This window comes from Buceros rhinoceros, unplaced genomic scaffold (genome assembly GCF_000710305.1).
Source record: "Buceros rhinoceros silvestris isolate BGI_N320 unplaced genomic scaffold, ASM71030v1 scaffold8095, whole genome shotgun sequence".
Lineage (NCBI taxonomy): Eukaryota > Metazoa > Chordata > Aves > Bucerotiformes > Bucerotidae > Buceros > Buceros rhinoceros.
In genome coordinates, this window is record NW_010413394.1 from 138,020 (window position 1) to 158,294 (window position 20,275).

A 20,275-nucleotide genomic window follows, 5' to 3' on the forward strand; every position below is an offset into this window, starting at 1 on the left:
AGCAGGAGTGGTACCTGGGTAAGCACATTCTCCTCCACTGTTATCCAGAGAACAGAAGGGAAATGAAAACTCCCCAACACGTTGGAGAGAGATGGCCGAGGAGGACTGAACAACATCTTGGCAACAAGTCTCCTGCATGCAAAGTTGACTGCATGAGGAAGCAGTCACCCAGCTTTGCATCCTTTATCTCCACCATGCAAGGTATGAAGCCCACCACGGAAGGCACTTCTTCCACAAGCAACCCGTGACAGTGAGCTGAAACATTGCTGAGGCACTGCACCACATGGAGCTTCCACTGTGACAATCTGTAGGCACTAGAAAGTAATGTCAGTTATTTTAGAGGTATCTAAAGCTGGGATTTTACTATTAGGAAGGATTTTACCACTAAACTGAAGGATACTCAATAGTCTCACATCGCAGCATGCTGCTGCAACAGGGAGGTCACTGGATGCTCTCTAACCATGAGTAACATGGGCACTTCTGTACGAAGCCCTGAGTGTTCCTGCAGCTTCTCATCAGCAGTGAGTACTGGCTTTCAGAGAGACAGAGGATGGATATTTTCTCTTTTAAAGCTTTAGAGAAGGAAGGTGAATGAGCAGAAATATACATATCACCAGGGAAAAGAAACAAATCTTTGTTTTTTCTGCAAGTGTAAGTGTCAAAAGAACAGATAGAACTGATTTCTCTCAATAAAGACAGTATCATCAAAATGATTTGCAGGAGCACCATCAGTTTTTACACAATTTTAGACAGAAAAGTAGAGGTGTTCTGATTCTACTTTCCTCTGCATTTTGATAATGCCAAAAGATTATATCTCAGTAAGTTAAATTTTATTTTATCATGAATCATACTGACTCTATATTGTATCCGCTCCAACACGGTATTCGAGTATTGAATACCATATATCACAGGGATTTTGTTTATACAGAGTCAGTCACTTTTAATGTGGGAAACGTCACACACTTTTAATGTGTGACATTTAATGTTAGTATCATACAGATCTGGGGAAGATTATGCCATGCTGAATCCACGCACTTGCTCCAAGTGTGAAATTTAGCTGGCTTCTACAGACACGCCTGGGACAGTACAACCATCATGTACCAGAGAGCTGTCTGAGAGGTGACTGTGAGCTACTCACATGTGCTCCTCCTGGACATGTAATGATTAAAGACACCAGCCTACTAGATGCTTCCTATGTGAAAAAAAAAGCACTTGCCACTGGAGCGTACGGAAGAAGTATTCTATGACTAAACTGGAATAACAACACTGTGTTCAAAGGGATTTCAGATACAAAAACTACCTTTGTCATGAACAGCTGAGCACTGAATAAAGCCAAAGCACCTGAAAATGAAATGTTCTGTGATGAGAAGACACTGTCACCAGCAAAATGAATCATGGCATTAAAACTCATAATGTAAGAACCATGAGAGAGGGCTGCAAAGAAAGCGACCTTACCCCTACACTTTTTCACAGCATGATTAGGTCCAACTTTCCTCTTTGGACTCTGGACCTGAAAAAACCCTCTTCTTTCCTTTCACTCAAAAGTCAGACTTTCAGCACTCAGAAAAGTGGTGCAGCTTTCCCTGGGATGATGGGTGCACACTGCAGTCCAGGTTGTAGGCACCTGAAACAAGTTCCTCAGCAACGTCTAACACCCACTGAAGTGAGAGCACGAAGATTATACCGCAAACAAAGTTTTACTGACAGTTCCTCCAGGCTGTCTAGATCTGATTTCTATTTGCTGCTCATGCGCTCCACAGACATTCAGAAGCCAAAAGGCTTAAAATCTACTGTATTATTACTGCTCAGAAACTAATATCTCAATATTTCAGCATAGGTTTGATTTTCCTGTGCATGTGCGCAGCACTGCTGCTCTCCATTAAGAACTGTGCCGACAAAGGCAAGAAGGATACGCAGATTTCCTGACTTGATTTGTTGGCAGCTCTCCGGCATCAAACGCTGGTATTAAGGATCTGCAGGCTTACTGCCTCATAGGCATTCATGGCCCTCGCTCCCTTGTTATTTTGCATCCTGTACAAAAATTGAGGCTTAGCTCTGTCAGCCAGTCTGGCAACCACAAAGCTTCGCCTCCTGCTTTCCCCGCCCCCCCTTCAAGGCCCAGACTTACTACCCTCCTGAGTCACATAATGGGAATTGAGTTATTTCATTTCACCAGAACTTAATTAACAGCAAATACACACTAGTGTTTTCCCAATCTTGCTCATAAAGCATTTATTCAGTACTTTATTTAGGAGCTGGGCTGAGTTAGAAGAAAGAGCTCCAGGAATAGTTCCTTGCTGAGGGCAAAGGTGTGGCTAAACCTAGAGATTCCTTCCCTAACCCATCTTCTCTCCTTTCGCCAGGTTAAAAAGAAAGGCCCAGTTCTTGTTCCCTCTTTAAAAAACAGAGCCTTTTAACACAGGAAAGCAAATGTGTTTATTCAGAGAGCAAACGACTCTTCCACATACTCAGAACTTCAGGGCCACGCTATGCATTTAGATCTGGTTTAGTTTCTGTTTGGTTTTGATGCTCTCATCTCTAAATCCTTCAGTGAAGATGCTTCGATCCAGAGCGCTGATGTGGAAATCCCCCAACACCAAACCTCTGCAGCAGAAATGCTGTCAGCTCGATCTGAAAGTAGCACTGGCAGCTGCTGGAAGATTAACAGCATATCCAGGGCCTGTACTGCCAGGAGACCTCCAGAACACAGCATTTCCATATTGGGCAGCAAAGTCATGATACAAGTGTCCCAGCATTTATCTGGAAACTGTAATGAAAGTCACATCTATCCGTTAGTCAGGATTCCTTTTGGATGTCACTGGATCTTGCTGTAGTAATATCCCTGGTTTGGCACAGAAAAGGCACCTGAGAACAAAGCAGATCCATGGAATGCATATGGATTGGCTCAGACAGCTCAACTCTGCACTCTTTCAAAGTCCCTGCAGAAATGTGCAGTTGTCACTTCCCCATTCAGTTTTCTTATTTGCCATGTTGTTTTGACTGGGAAAAAAGTACCAAGCTGGGGGAGGTGACTTAGTGTAGCTCTCACGATTGCCTGTGACACCCTTTATGTACAACCTGCTAAAACCCCTTGGTGTTCAATTTTCTATCAGAGAAGATCTTCCCAGCTCGAGAATGTGTTCTTCCTTTCAAGCCATAAACTTCTCCCGGGACAGGAAACTCTCATCCTCACTTAGCCCCAGCTGCACATGCCTCCCAGCTTGAGAATGCTTTCTTCTTTTAAAGCCATAAACTTCTCCCGGGACAGGAAACTCTCATCCTCACTTAGCCCCAGCTGCACATGCAGACATCTCCCTCCCCTGCGTCCTTTTGCATAGACAAGCAAGAATTTCAGATAGCACAGTTCTAAGGCAAGAGACTCAAAATAGTCAAAGGCAGCAAACTCCGGCCACTGGGACACGCAGATATGGGCTTTCCCGCTTTGAGCAGCTCAGAGAACTGCATCAGGGATTCCCCCATCCTTGCTGAGTGGCTAGAAAGACCAGTTTAGATTTGAACTGTTTCTGATTTTCTACTGGAGAACCTAGATAGAAACTTCTTTTTTAAGTAAAACTTCAGAAGTTTTACATTTATCATGAATCAAAAGCATTTTCCTCCCCAATTTTTTTCTCTCAGCTACCAAACCAAAAGACTCAGCTACGCATGAACCCTAAACCCAGCGCTGCGCACTGGTGGACACAGTCACCTCTTCAATTCCACTGCACTGAGTTCTCAACCAGTCTATTAAGTCAGTCCACAAAAGAAGGCATTTTCAACCCAAATTGTTAAATGTTTCCAGAAAATAAAATAATATTTTAGAATTACTGATCTCATTTGTGACCTCTTAATTCTCACAAAGCAGGTGATCCTGGTTAATGACTAAACTGCAAACATCTGCTTATCCCCCTCCAAAAAAATGGATTGATAAAGCTCAAATTGCACAGTTAATGGTGTGGACAGTCTACCACAAAAGTGTGATCATATTTCAGAACATTATATCTAGCCCAATTTTAATGAAATTAAAATAAATTACTAGTGATGTTTCCTCAGCTATTTTAAGCCACCTACAATTTCAGAAACAATAACAGCAAGTATAAATTACCCATTTTTCAAAGAAAAAAATAACTCAGTAAAGGATGAAATACAGTCTTCTATGTGTAACCACTATATAAACGTTCTGCACTCTGAAACACATCTGAAAAAGGCAAAAATATCTGTAATTATATAAGTTCTAGCCAAAGCAGGAAAACTGCATAACTGACAACATCTGATTGTTGTGTAACGCCTTCCAAGAAACATGCCTTACAGTTTTTGTCTGAAAACGAGGAGACTGCATGAATTATTTAAGAACTTGCCCATTGGTTACAAAAACTACTTTGTCATGTAAACGAGCAATGAGTTTTAAAATTTCCCGGAAAAAAAGGTATGTCCCAGAATCTGATCCAAGATCAATTCTTCATTGTTCCCAGAGGATTCGCATTAACATTTCCAGAGTATTAAACTAGTAACTTCATTATCACAACAGTGACTTCTTATGAAAAAAGGAGAGCTCCCTCGAAACATGTAAATCACTCTCTTCCCGTAACCTTTCAAACCCAGAGAGTTCACATTGCACCAAACCTGTGACAGAGCAGCTAATAGAAGAGCAATTAACCACAAAGGCTGTAACACAGATTTAAAGGTGACTTGGGCAGATACATCTGGTATTTGACATGGACGCTGGTCCCCAGTACAAACCATCACAGCACAGTCTGATTTCAGCGGCATCCTTCAGCGTCAAAATGGACTGAGGAAGCTGAGACAAGGCAGCAAGACTTAGCAGAGACGGAGAGCGAGCACATTCTGGACTCTGAACAGTGCTCTTGTTTTGCTGCAAATATTTGATAATAAATTCATCAAACTTGCGTATAATTTCAGTATGGAACAGCAAGACATTGATGAAGCAAGCTTCATTCTCTGAAACTAAGTAGTTTAAAGCCATATCATATAAAGTATCTGTAAATGCTTTTTAATTAAAAACTGGATCATTTAAGGAATATTTATTCATTCATGCTTAAAGAGTTGTCCTTTTTTATCTTCTCATTTTAGTCATAGAGCTGACATCAACATCCACATGATGGAAATCACGAGCTCCAGCACATGCTTAATTTAAAGCTCATCCAACAGTTCCAAAATACTTCTGAGACACACATTTCAGTGCTGTACCAAACAAGGGCTGCTAAAATTTATGACAAATCACAACTGTATATCAAAATAAACATTTCTTTAAAACCAGACAGAACCGTAACTCCCCACGGCCTAACCCCATCAGAATAATTCAAACGGTGTCTAACTCTTGAATAGCTTGGAGGATTTAAAAAGGAGCGTTACTTAACCAAAATACTTCATGATTTAAGAAATATCTGAAGGTTTACGGCAAATTGAGAATAGGCAAGTGTTGGCCTGAAAAAAAAAGTAATTAAGTGAAAGTACATGTTTAATTATAGCTATTGGGATCGGTAACTAACATTACTAGGGAAACCAATTCTGAGACAAAGCATTATGTGACATACATAATTACAAGAACAAAAATAACAAGTATATATTAACTGGAAGAATCTCTCAATCCTGAGAGCTAAATTTAAACAATTTTTAAGACAATCTGTACATTCTTAAACTTTAACACAATACCCACCTTAGAACACACGTGTAGAAACCACTGTCTTGCAACTCAACCGAGTGAAACCATATTGAATCTTCATCCTTGCTCATCCTAACTTCAGAAAATATAATGGGTTCTTCTAAATCTCCTTTGTTTTTGTACCACATAAGCCTAAGACCTGTGCTTTGGGCCATGCTATAATTAGTTCTGATATAGCTGTAGAAAAGGGCACATTTCACTCGGACTGGTTCACCTGCCAAAGCCATGTATGTCTTGAGATCCACTGACCAGTCAATGCAACCATCAACTGAAAGCAAAACAATAATAAAGAAAGATTAGACACAGATACATTTTTTCAAGACCATGAAAGGCAGCTTGTGAAAGGCAATGCAATTAATGAAAACAAAAGAACCTTTGTTTTAGAGCAACGCGAAAAACCTGAAGCAGCTTTTGGCACTTAAAGGGTTTGACCCATCTTTTTTAGTTACACGTAAATGTGAATGTGCAGGCAGCAAACAGAGCACGCTGGGTCTGCTCGTATCATTACTTTCATCCCCAAACCACTAATTCCTTAACAAATAAAGCAAGACTTTTCGCTGTAACTACTCACTCCCTATGCAATCAAGCTTAATACAGGAATTGTACAAATATGAAAAGGGATCTGTTGATGTTCTGTTCAGCAAAAACTTTTGAAACCATTTTCTTGATACTTCACTTCAAAAATGAATACATGTCAGTTTAATCACAGATTACTTCTCCCTACAATTTTCTCCTCCCATTATTTTACATCATCTTAGGTACAATATAACCCCAGAACATGCATATATATCAGCACATAACTCCCCCCTCGCGTATCAGAGACCTTTTAATTCAATCTTTCTTATTGCTGGAAAAACTGTAAGCCTGAAAGTCAACCAAGAATACAAGCAAAGAAGACAACTGCAAAGGCAGATCACCAGCAGGCAAAAACACTACTGAAAATTAATAGCCTTGATGAAATGTGAAGGTTTTGGAATTTATTGATCATGTCCAGATATACGTAAGTAGAACAACTTTACCCTTGATGTAGCTACTTCAAATTCATCCAAATAAAGTTCAAGTTAGAGCTTCTGCATTTTCAGTGTCATTTCTCATACACTCTTCATTCCATACACCTCTTCAACAGCATTCACTCATCGAATTTTTAAAATTTTCTTCCTAAACAAATGCAGTGAGCCAACATTTCCTCATGTGGTGAAATATCAGATTTAGTCCTTTTTTTTTTTAGTGGCTTTTACTCCCTTTAGATTACATCTATCATTTCTCCAGGCTTTTCTCGAATCCTTCAAAGCTAACCACGATAAATAGAAGGTTTTAATTTTCCCTTTGCAGCAAATCAGCTTTAATTGTACTGCCACCACACAAACCACGCAACTGAACCATATTTTAAATCTGTTGGCACCGACCACGTTCATACATTTCCAATACGTAACATGTAACATCTTGCTGTAAAACAAACTGTACTTGTAGAACAAACTAACATCAGCTCAAGAGGGAAAGGAAACCCATTACTCAAAACTACTTTTAAAGTATCTACTGTCATGAGGGTATTGACAGGCGAAGGGAGATTGTAGGATCCCTTCACCCCAAGTGGTTGTGGATCAGGCCACCTGCTCCTGCCGCCCACCTCACCACAAACGCAGCAGCTGGTGGGGCCAACTGACTTCTTCAACAAAAAAAGCCACAAAACCAAAACATTCACCTGAAGTTATGTACACACAGTTTCAGTTAACTTCAATATTCAGTTCCATTCTCCTTTTGCTCAAAACATCCTGCCAATCTAAATTAAAATTCATTACTTCTTGCTTTTAACATCTACCGTTAACGACATAAAATGGAAGGCCAGTAACAATTTACTGACTTCCCTTTTCTTCAGTGCTGCAGCATCAGTTCTTCTGAGCGTTCCCCTCCCATAGCTTAGTGTCACGCAGAAGGGATAAGTTTGGGCAATGGTTACTTTAAAATCATGTGCTGAAGTATTTGTTCTCAGTGCTTCCCCCTCCAGGTTTATACCATCCTCTACCTGACCAAAGCCATATGGTGTAACTCAAACACTCTCTTGCCAGGATCCCATGAGACACCGCATTTGCCTTGTCCTGCGATGGGCAAGACACAGACGTGGGCAAACAGCAGCGGAGCTGGAAAATGAACCCCAGTCTCCCCCCCAGTCCTGCAAACTCAATCCACTTTTACATTAAAGCCTGGTTCGACATAAATCGGTTTATATAGGTGGCTTTGAGGGCTTTTATGTCGAGCAGGTATATCAATGTCCTCCATGCAGAGCCTCTTTACAAAGGCTCTGAGCTTTGTTTAAGCCTCGCTCTTCAGGCTGGTGCGAGTTCACAATTAAAGAGCAGTGCCAAGCTCACAGCCGCCTCCTCTCAGCACGGGATGCGAACGCTGAGCTCTCCAGATAGCTCACCCCTGCTCTCCAGGACGTATGGTATTCTCAAAGGCACCCTTCCTCCCGTGCTTCAGCAAAGGCACAAAAGCCTAAGTAGGGCCATAAGCTGAAATGAAGAGGGGTGCCCAGAACTGGAATGCAGAGCCAAACTAATTCAGCCGATCTAATTAATTCTGTCAATCTTCTGTCAAGCTAATCCTGTCATGTCATCGAGCACTTTCAAACCCGTGCTGGTTCAGCAAAGCTAAACCACAGTAAAGAATAACTGACATTCAGACACACGTGGAAAGCTTGCGGGTCAAACAGAAAGGTGCCAGTTTTTCATTTATTCCACAGAGCAGAGTCACAATTAGGAAGAGTTACGGAGTTAGGTACTGACCCCGTATGGAAATACAGCTTTGGAAGCTGAAAATGCCTCCACTTCCAGTAAAATTTCTCCCACATCCACGCCAAACAACTTGTCAAGCACAGATCAAATAAACCCTAAGCATCCTTCGGTGTCATTCAATCTGCCTCATCTTACACTTCCAACTGAAGATTTCTTCTTCCTTGTGTGCACTTCTCTACAATTTTATTTTCAAAATTACAGTTGCTGGAGTATATGAAGCACAGTGAAACAGATGAAAGACATTTGAATGGTAATTTACAGCCAGGTCATCAACCCATCTCTGCTGTTCCCAGCAGAGACCAAGGCTGTGGGGCCGGAGCACGGCTGGCCACTGCCCGTGCTCCAGTGGGGCACTGGGGCACAGTGAGCTGATGCCAGCCCAGCATCTGCACCTCAAAAGAAGAAATGAAAAAAAAGAGATTGACGCTAGAGACCTTTTCCCTATTAACAGTATTGGATTGAAAGCATTCCAGCAGTCAGAGGCAAGGCTGACCCCAACACAGCGAGCGCGCCGGAGGCAGAAGGTGCAGGCAAGCCGACTGCCCACCGCCCCTGCCTGCACTGGCTGCTCCCCCGCAGCAGCTCCCGCCCCGCAGCATGCCAGGAGGTGGTAATTCTGGAGAAGAGAGCACGCAGCGAATGGAGTAACTATTCATTATAGGGCGGACGACATCTGCGGAGGGGAGAAGTCTCACAGAGAGCCTTGACTAAATCTTAATTATTGAAGGAAGACTAATCAAACAGGAGGTGACTTTTCCCCCTTGCTCTTTTCTTCTTGTTAAATACACAGTCAAGAATGTTTCCTCTTATGAAGCTGTAGAGGCTAAAATCTAGGTCAGGCTCCCGCACTCACATGGAAGCTGGAATTTTTCCTCTTGCCGCGCTGTCAGTCACTGGAGCGTGAGCATTGTTAGATTTGTTTGGAGTATTCTCCAAGCTGTCATTACAAATGACTGGAGCTGCTTAGGTGGAGTTTAGCACTCCATTATCCAGAACAAAGTTTGCTGTCATTTTTGTTGGGCTGGCTCTCAATACATAATGTAATCGGAGTGTTAAGAAGAGAAAAATAATGGCATTAGAGAGAGGCATTTTTAGGTAATAAATGTATATACATCTTTTCTCTGCCACCCAGTAATCAGCTGATCCTTAAGAAGTGCCTGACGAAAGCCCATTCAAGTCAAATCCTAGCTATTGTGGGTGTACTTTAGGCATTTCAATAAAGACAATTATTTGAAATATTTTCTAAAATTTGGAGCACTGAGAGGATCTGGAAAACGTCATCCCATTTTTAGCCCAGCTTCCTAAGGAAAAGAGGTTTGCCCGCCTCTCTGTCAGTCCCCCCCACCCTGTCAGCACAAGTTCTGACCCAACTGAATAAATTCAATCCTATTTCGTAGAACAGGGAAGTGTTCAGGTACGTGAGAGCGCTATGCACGTGCAGGAGAGTCCCGATGTGTCCTCCACGGGCAGGGAATCACAGGAGCAGTGAAGCGCAGTGGGGCCCCACTGGCCCCATCCCAATTATCTATCTAGGCTAATGCAACTTGAGGAGATAGTGAATTGAAAATGAAAGTTTCAAAATTATTAAGTAAATTGTAGATTAAGTCGGCTGACAATGGGTTTCTGTAGTTAGATATTAGCAATCACCCAAAGTGTGTACTGCATCTCCTTCCCCAGTATTTCCTGGTAATATCCCGTTATTCTCATTTTAAATAAATCTAGTTGTCTAGGGAGTCTAGATGCATTTTAACATGAACCATAATAATTTATGAGCAATTATAGAAGAGCATGTACATAGTCTCTGAGTAATTTGTCTTTCTGCTTGCTGTCATATAAATAATTTTTTGCATTGCGAATCAGCCCGTAATAATTTCTGTGGGGATCTGTCACTACGGCAATTTATATCATGGCATTGTTAAACATGTTTGCCTACCTTGTTACCTGAAAATCTCATTTTAAATTGAAATCATCTCAAATAAATAATTTAAAAAATAACATACTAGCTAATGTATTAAATTTATTGCTCCACAAAGCAAGCACTGCTTGTGACTGTAAATACACGGAGAAAAAACAAACCCAATTCCTCTGATACAGGAGTTATATTTTTATTTATATACGAGCCGTAGAACAGCAGAGTCTAGGAGCTGATATCCATCATGCTCAGGGCTTGCAGACACGTAGGAAGGATAGATGCACTCCATTAAGGAAGTTCAAAAAGGGATGCAAATTTTTTAGACTCTTAAAGGGAAGAAATCAGTTACAGCCCATGAATTTTAGGCAACTTGGTATTTGCAGGTCTTGATTCTGGAGAAAAGGAACACACTCTCCATCTGAGCAAACACAGTGATGCCTTTAATAGCTTTGGCTGAACAGGATCTTCACAAAGGGGAGGGTGTTGGATCAGGCTCACCGTATCTAACTGGTTTCACACCCCTGGCTTTCTGGCTGTGCTATGCTCATTCTGCTACCGTGCTTGCAGACCCCTGCCAGCACCTCATCAGAGCCTGGTGCTGCCATATGAGACCCGTCTGTCAGCTGAGCCAGCGCACAGTCCGCTGCCACCCAGCCTCCTCCCTCCTCCCAGAGCCCTTCCTCCTCACACCATGAGCCAAGTCAGGGAGCTGAGCTGCCTAAAACCTGACAATCACCACCAGCCCCTGCCCCTGTCTCTGCTTCTTTAAATACCCCAACATTCAGAGACCCAGTTGCTGTTCAGAGAACACAATTCAATCAAAACAGCCTCTTGACCACCCTGTGAACTCTTCAAAATCGTGGATGTTGCTTCCAAAGCCAGGGAAGATATTTGCTTGTAGAGGTCCCTCAGCTTAGCCGACCTACCAAACTGGATGGGTGAACAATTACCACGAATGCGCTCTACCGAAAGACATCTGAGCTGGTATCTCAGACGTGGAGAGCAAGTCAGCCAGTTTTAAGGGAAGAACGGGAAGCCTATGCTGGCAGTACTTCAGAAGGGAGAGGAGGGTGGCCCTCCCCAGCAGGAGGGTAGCCCATCTCAAAGAGCAAGCACAGAGGAAAGGAGAAGGAAGTTCAGGTGAAGCATCTGTGACGTTTCTTTTCGGTGAGTTACAGTTCCATCCTTTCTGGAGTCAAGTGAAACTAGTTTTTGACTGACTATGCTCATATTTTAAACTGCATTTTAGAAAAAAAAAATCAAATAGTTGTCCCCTGAGGGATACAGTAAATCAAAAATATGTATCTGATGACAGAGATGAAGACCACTTAGAAAACCACCCTTGATCTTGAGGAAAAAACCCAAGTTTATCATGATTCAAGCTGGGTGAATTTTGCAACGTTTCTCCTACCACCCTGCTAACAACTTTAACTAAATAATTAATTTCCATTGCAATAACATCTAGATTCAGCAATCATCAACCGAGACTATTTTACTGTAGTAACACAACATCTAAGAAGAGAATCACCCACATACTTTGAACTTTCTCTAATTTTCATTTCTGAATGTTTTCTAGCAAGATTTAGACCATTCAAGCTCACTGGTGAAAAAGTTTGTCACTTCCGAGACAGGTGAAAGCACAAATATTCCAGAATTCCTAAATGAAAAAATGATGATTGCAAAAAAACTTCGTTAGATTTAGCCACTTGCAAAGATTTATCCAAATCTGGCTCATAAATAGGGACAAATGCATCTGCTTATCCTTATACATGAGCTGATTTTCTTCCAAATTTTGATCAAAGCTTTACATTTCTGTAAGATGAGCTAAAAGGTTTTTAAGACTTGTACATGCTTCATTTCTTTTGACCAGCTTTTCTTATAAGGCACAGCTAAACAACCCAACTCAAATGTCAAATATTCCAGCCGAACACTCATAATTTCCTCTGAGGTCAAACAAACTGTAAATATATACTGCCAGAGGTCCAAATAACAACGGATTGCTCTGTCCTGACTTACATATGCATATGTAGCCAGAAGCGTTTTACTCTTACATTGAAAATGCAAAAGAAAGAACATACTAGTCGATCACCAATCTGTAAAATTCTCCAGGGAAAGAAAAAAATAGCTTGGACCCTGAACAAATTCTCAGCTTCCAGGAGCTATGGCATATTAATGAGGTCAGGACTTAGAAATTATACTTGAGGAACAAAAATGCTGATGTCTTGTCAGCAGAAGTTATGGACAGAAGCATTTCATCCAGTAGCAGTTGTCAGAGGCAGCTTTTCAGGTTGCACCTTATCACAGGGATTTTCGAGAATGCTGGTAGATGGAGAAGAGCAAATCGCAGCTGGCAGGTTAGATTTTGCTGGAGACGGGGAGCTCTGAAACACATTCTGTGATGGAAAGGAAATCTCTGGTCTCCTCTTATTCTTCACTGCTTCTTCCAAGTCAGATGTTCCTGGAGACAGATGGACCTGAAGTGCCCTTCCAAAGCTGCTACTTTTTGCTTTGAGTGGATTGCTCTGCTGAGCAGAGAAAGAGGAGAGCACTAAAGTAACTGTTTAAAATGCAGCATGTTTACCCCAAAAATGAGTAGTGACCTTGATCTCCTAATCACTTCAGTCTCTGGAATGTTTTTAAAGAGTCTGTGATGAAGTAAACGGGTCAGAAATTGGAACTTACAAGAAGTGTTTTGGTTTTAAATATTCAGTGTAATGCCTCGACTCTCTGTGGCTGTCACCACATTAGAAAACAATGTAAAAGGCACCTTGAAAATCAACAGCAGTAGAACCAAGACAAGAACAATAAAGAAATCATACTTCAGAGTTATTTGCTCCCATAAATTTTGTGAAGACCTAATGTGGGTTCAAGGAACACGCCCTGGCCTGTCCTGCCTTCTTGGCCCCTCCTGCCCTGCCTGGCCCCTGCCTTCCCGCTGCAGCTCTCCTCCCACACTGGGGCAGGAAGATTCGGAAGATCTGTGGGAGAAGTTCATTTCCAAAGCTCCTGTCTCTGCCCAGCCTCCGTCTTCCTCAGCTCCCCCAGAAGTAAAGCCAAGGGTGAACTGCAGTGAACAAGTTATCTGAACAATCAAACTTCTTTGCTTATTTGTGGATCTATAAATGAATCCCCATTTCTTCCACGTCAGCCATGATGTAATGTCGTTAAATTAGCACATCCCTCTTTTGTCTTTATCCCACTAGCAAAGGAACGTAATTTTAAAGACAGTTGCTCTGGCTTGGAGTGGCCAGACCAATCATACGACACTACATCTGCCTCTTGGATGGAGCAAGCAAGAAAACATTCCTGTTAAATGTTAAAATTTAAACTCCATAAACAAACAGCTCAGGCGCTCGGCATCTCAGTGCTAACACAGGTATGAGCTCAATAAAGACCATAAATTAGCTATTCGCCCATCTGAATTAGCTTAATTAGCCAAAACCCATTTGAACCCCAATATGTGGTGCTGAGGGACATGGTTTAGTGGTGACCTGGCAGCACAGGTGAATGGTTGGACTCGATCTTGAAGGTCTCTTCCAGACAAAACAATTCTGTGGTGGTTTTTGGTTTGTTTGGTTTTTTTTTTTTTACATAATGCCCACAAAATTTAGTAAATAAAAATACTTCCACTGTCTAAGCTCCTGAAAGGGAAAGAAATTATTCTTTCTAGCATCTCCCACAATGAATATTACCATTTTTATTAGCTCTTTGGATTTCTCAGGAAGTCAATGACTGATGGAAAAGCACAAAAAGAGATTTCCCGACATCTCTGATACTTCTCTGGTGCACAGAACTACCGTTAGACAAATTGGATAGAAAAACAAAAGAAGAAACAGTACTCAAGAAAAGGAAGAATAGTAACTCATTTATGTACTGAATAAAACAGACTGAAAATATTCCATTGCATTTATAAATAAAAAATTCATCCTAAGAAGATTTGTGGTAAGGAACAACACGCTGGAAATACACTTCATACCTGAAAGTATATGCAATTAATATTTTAAGGGGTGTTGACTGTACATAAGCTCTTTAAGAACACTCTCTGAGATGGTTTTAATACTCTCAGGCCAACCACATTAACCCATGGAGACTTTCACACACTTCTGTTTGCAAGTCTTTAGAACCACGCAAACTTCAGGAACAGAGATGAATTCATTTCAATAATTGATGAGTCTCTTCTCATTAGTCCTTTTGAATAAAGTTACTGAAGGCAAAGTAACTGGAAACTAGGACCCAGAGCAGGCAGTAGCAGTTCCAAGTAATCACACGATTGGGAAACTCTGTAACCACTGTTTGTTATTCCCAGTAGGGAATTGTAGGAAAGAGCTGCGAATAGTTATTTTAAATTAAAGAGAATGAAACTCTATTAACTTCCTGGTCCCTGTGGGGCAGAGGGACTGGGGTACCTGCACAAAATTATTTGTCATCTGTTTTTCAAGTACATAGACAGTTTGGGTTGGACTGTCTGCTTTGAGGGCACAGCCCTCTTGAGTTGGCATCAGGTTAGGAAAATGAACGGGGCGAAATTCGTTTCTTCTGCTGTCTGCAGAGGGGAGTTCTTGAGTGACACAGGTCTGCTGTAAGGGCTCTTGCTACCTCTCATTCGTGGCACATGAGGACTGCTCGACAGAAGAGAGCAAGGGATAGACAGAAGAGCCTAGGGATAGTGTCACACCCCACCACAAGAGGAAAGCAGGATCAGTACTCCTGTGGATGAGCTACATGGTATTTGTGCAAGGTTTAAGCAATTGTTCACCAGGACACCCCAGCAAGGACAGTCCTTGTAGTCGAAATTATCCATTTACGATGGACAACTTGCCAGACCAACGTGCCTGCCTTGCCCGCGCAGCCAACCATGCCATCATGCCAGGCCTTTGAGCAGGAGCCCAGACTCCAGGCCTCCAGAGTCCTCTTCCAACATACCTGACTGCAATGATGTGGTGCTACCATCAAACAGCCCTTGCTGGTCCCAATTCACAGACACAGAAAGGGAACCTTGTCTCATGAATGCCCATGTCTGGGTGCACACGCGCTCTACCCTATTATTCAACCACTTACTTTCTAGCTTACAAAGATGCAGTCAGTCCCTCAGAAAATTACCAAATGCTTTACAAAACTAGTTCCCCATCATAAACACACTAGACAGAATGAATGTTTAGGGCCTTGGACATTTACAAACTACTTGATGAACCAGTGCAATGTGAAAAAAAACCCCAAAATAAAAGCGAGAATGCACAACTTTAAATCACGACATGCTTACGAATAGAAAGGAACAATTCAAGTTGCTCTGAATTTACTTGCAACAAATAACTTTTGGTCATCTGGTCATTTGCTTTGTCTCTACATATTTAACTCTGGATATGTAGACATAATTACCCTTTACAATCGCCACACCATTCCTCCTGTTATCTGGCACAGCTAATTCCAGCTGCAGTCAGCCAATTACCGTTTCCACTTGGGCACAGGTGGACCTCTGTTTGAAAAGGTTGTGACCCACGCTCTAACCTAGGCTGTAATTCCTCCTCTCATTTTAATTCATTAGCTGCACGTATGCAGCAGAATTTAAATAGGAAACTCTCCTGGCTGCAGAACACACCGAATTTCATTTCAGTAAAATGAACATTCGCAAATCAAAACAGTATTTGCTTCTATAGCAAATGAACAAGCACGAACAGAAGCGTTAAAGGGTTATTTGATTAAAATGTGTCTGTGATGAATAATGAAGTACTTTCAAAGTGAGGTATTTTTAAATAGTGAATATTGTTCTTAAGACCATTGTTGCTATTTAAAATAAACAGAGTTATCCTTATTACAAGCTATTGCAGTTACATGTAAAACAGAAAAATGAAGGGTGGCTGACAAATGAACAATTACAAGAGCTGCCTGTGTTAGAGATGCGTCTCCAGGTAAAGCGGCCAGCGGTACCGCAGTGCTGTGCTCCAGCACGCAGCGTGGCACATTCGGTTAGGTGCACCTTTGCCATTTAGACCCAGGTTTTCTAAATCCTGCCTATGGCAGCACCCTGCAGCACTGCCCCCAGCACCAGCTCCGCACGCCCCATCCAGTAACGGATCTGCTGTGAAAACAAGGGCTGTGTTTATGGGACCAGTATACTTCCACTTCTCAAACAGACTGTGAAAAGGGGGCTGTGATGGCAGCTCTCCCCCATCCGCCAGATCCCCCCAAATCCCAACCAGCTTCCAGCTCAGCTGTGAGCGGGGGCCCTGAGCAGACCCTGTCACCAGCACTGCGACTCCGCTCAGTCCCCTCTTGGGCCTGTTCCTGTCACGGGGGCTGCAGCTCCCCACATGGGCACATTCCCAGGGACTTCAGCCACTTTCCAGTCGTCTTGCCAAGTCTTGATGCAAGAGACTGAGAGCAGGGCCAACAGCCAACCGAAACCCCGCAGACACGGGCACTGCTTCGAGCTGATGCCAAGCAGTGCTTATCTTCAAATAAGAACATCAGAAAGCAGTTCAGACCCCCAAACTAACCCAGTTTACACCCTTTTCCTCACACTTCTCCACAGCTTCATGAGCCAGAAAAAAAAACGGTGTCAGGGATGTTTCATTTATTAGTAAGCAAAAGCGATGAACTGCAAATACTTCATTACTAATACATCATTTGCTCAGAACAGCACAAAACAAACAGGTCCGTGTTTTATTCATGGGCCTCCTGTCATCCTCAACAGCCCCAGCTCACTCTGCAAAACACGCAGCTGTTGCATGTTTCACCCAGCAGCATCCAAGAGGGGGACGAGAAGATGGAGAGATGTGTGAGTTCCAAGCTAAGGCTGGGCAAGGATGGGAGTTGAGGTCCAGGATGCAGAAGGGGAGCTGGGGAGCCCTTGGCATCTGAGCCTTTTCTTCGGACATCACCACGTCCTCCAGCTGGGACACTGTCCTGGAGCCCCACCATCCATCAGCACATCACTAGTAAATCATCACAGCTCACCGTTAAAAGATTACTCTGAAAAATTACCATAAACGCCTCCACCTGAGCTACTGATAAACCACAAAAACATAACTGGAGTAACACTCAGTAGGCAATGTGGAAACTGGTCATCTTCTATCATGCTTCTTGCTCATCCCGGTTTCTTGACACAACCCCCAGCCATCATTTACTTTCCCAGCACTGGGAACCAACTGCCATACCAGTTTGAAGACAAGTGTTTAAGTAATATTTTTAAATTATCAATACAACAAAGCGTTGAGGTGGCTACACCTGGATTGGCTTCTGTAGGGATCACCCCAAAGAAAACCAGTTATTTTCCACTTAGGAAACCATGTTTTAAAATATGGAAAAACAGTGTTTAAATTCTTAAACAGAAAAAACTCACAGTGATTAGGGAAGACAGGACAGAAATATGAAGCTGGATACCTTCTTCTTCCATCTACCTTCTTCACAAAGAGGGTGCTCATTTCCAAGCCTGGCTGAAGTTTTCTCAAGGAGTTTGAGGCGCTCAAACTGCTCAGTGCCCTGGAGACTCCTGTCCCTGCCAGGGGAAGGCAGGCTGTCCCCACTCCTCCTGGCAGACTTGGACTGGGCTCCTGGCTCACCTCCCAGCTCAGGGCTGGGGCCCTCCTGACCCCCAGTTCCATGTCCTCCCCTCACTGCCCCTGCTAAATGCAAATTGATTTCAGCAATGAGGAAGTGAGGAAGCTGGGGATAGAAGAAGGATTAATTTCAACAGTGTTGTGAGTGGATGCATTCCCAATTAAAAGTAAAATTCTAACCATTACATTTTATTATTATTTTAACTTTATTATTTTTTTCCAGTTCAGGATGACAGATTTTTCAGTTCAGATGACAGAACTGTCATCTGTCCAGCTCTACGTCTGAAGGATAAGGAAAACGACTGTTCCCAGCCACAGGGGAAAAAGCACACAGGAGGCCTGTGACCTCAGGGTAGGGATTTAGGGCTACAGACAGGGAATTGAAGTGGGAGGTCTCTGACAGTATAGCATGTGTTCCTGAAGCACCAAAAAAGCACTTTGAACCGGCTCTCATGAAGATTAAAGCAGAATTTGATGGCAACAAATAAGTCTTCTTTTCATAAGGTACAAGGTCCAGCTGAGAGGTGCTGACGGAGTTCAACTCCCAAGGACGTCAGCACACCCTACACAACCCCTGCACCCTACAGCACTGGGTGCCGATACTCCTGGGAGCGCCTCCCTACAGCAAACCCTCTTTGTCAAAGGGGAAGGCGGACAGAACAGAGAGAGACTGTGTGAGAACCAGGGCTGTGAGTCAGAGATAAAGAGATGCGGACATCATACAAACTGTGTAAAGGGAATTGCTGATAAAGAGAAGTTCTTCCAAGATGAAGATACTGCTGTATTTCCGTTAAAAATAAGAGTATCACAAACACAATCATATTTTTTCATGTGTCACTTGTGAAATAAATGGTATTTCACTGTGGAGGTTGGCAGTGTAAGAAATGCAATTGGAATGATTTGCATATTAATGACATTATTATGTCTTCTTTGTAAATATTTCCATCATGATGACTTTGAATAGAATCTTTGCAAACAGAAATATAAATACGCTCCTGCCAGATTTCACATAATCTGAAATCATGCTCTGTCAAGTTGTCAATGTTAAGAATTCTCCTCAGTCACTACAAATCTCATTTTAATCTCTCTGTAGACTCATCTGATTTTACATAATTGACAACAACCACTGCTTGTAATGTGTTCGTTTTGACGTGCAGTGAACAACACAGTGCCAGAACCCTCCCAGCCAACCACTATCTTCAAAAGTTGGGCTAAGTTTTCAATCTCCAGCCTGCCCAGGGCTGCATAAACCTTTACAATGCAATTTTTTGCTATTGTTTAATAGCAAATATTCCAAAGTATGTCATCAAAATGATGAGAACTGGATTCTTTTCCTCATCCCTGGGACTGCTCAGTGTTGTCTTCACTAAGATAGATAAGCAAATACAACCTCATTAATGAGCTAGAAATTTGAGATAACAGAAAGCATCACTAATAGCCCTGTTGCTGCTGGACTGCTTCTCTGCGTGGCAGCCTCCTGTTAGAAGAGACGAATCTACTCAGCAGGGATAAAGGACCCTGCACTTCTTTGCTTCTATTTGCATATATTCAAAAATAGTCTTGGCACTCTACAGAGCACAGATAACACGTCATGGTTTAACCCCAGCCAGCCACTAACCACCATGCAGCAGCCACTTGCTCACTCCTCCTCGCTCCCAACTGGACGGGGAGGAGAACTGGAAAAAAAAGTGTAACCCGTGGGTTGAGATGAGACCAATTTAACAACTAAACTAAACTATAATAATAACAATGACAATAATAAAATCTAATAATATAAGAAAAAAAGTGAGAAATAAAACCCAAGCAAAGACAAGAGATGAACACTGCAATTGCTGACCACCACTGACTGACACACCAGGAGCAATCCACCCCCCCGGGCAACTCCCCACCGTGTATATACCGAACATGACCTTCTGTGGTAGGGAATATCCCTTTGGCTAGTTTGGGTCAGCTGTCCTGCCCATGCTTCCTCTCAGCTTCTCGAGCACCTCCTCACTGGCAGAGCATGGGAAACTAAAAATCCTGAACTTAGGGTGAGCGCTACTTAGCATTGACTACAACATCAGTGTGTTACCAACAGTATTCTCACATAAGATCCAAGCCACAACGCTATACCAGCTAGCAGGAAGAAAATTAAATCTGTGCCAGCCAAATCCAGGACACGCACTTGAAGGATGGGAGGAACGACAGCAGTGTCCCACTAGACTCAAACCAACAGACGGGCAAACACAGGCACGGACCGAGGGGACTGGGGTTACCACCCCGAGTCTCAGCAATATTCACAGCCTTTCACTGCACATACATGTACATAAATAAAAAGAATATGGTGTAGGGA

The 20,275-nt window shown here is 42.5% G+C and overlaps 1 protein-coding gene across 1 annotated transcript in view; it reads right to left on the reverse strand.

Moving 5' to 3' along the window:
* Nucleotides 1–20,275, reverse strand: part of LOC104493939 (X-linked interleukin-1 receptor accessory protein-like 2) — a 150,322-nt gene that overhangs the window by 66,967 nt on the left and 63,080 nt on the right. Inside the window, exon 6 of the mRNA XM_010136706.1 lies at nt 5,675–5,948. Within this exon, the coding sequence (XP_010135008.1) occupies nt 5,675–5,948 (274 nt within the window). The remainder of the gene's footprint in view (nt 1–5,674; nt 5,949–20,275) is intronic.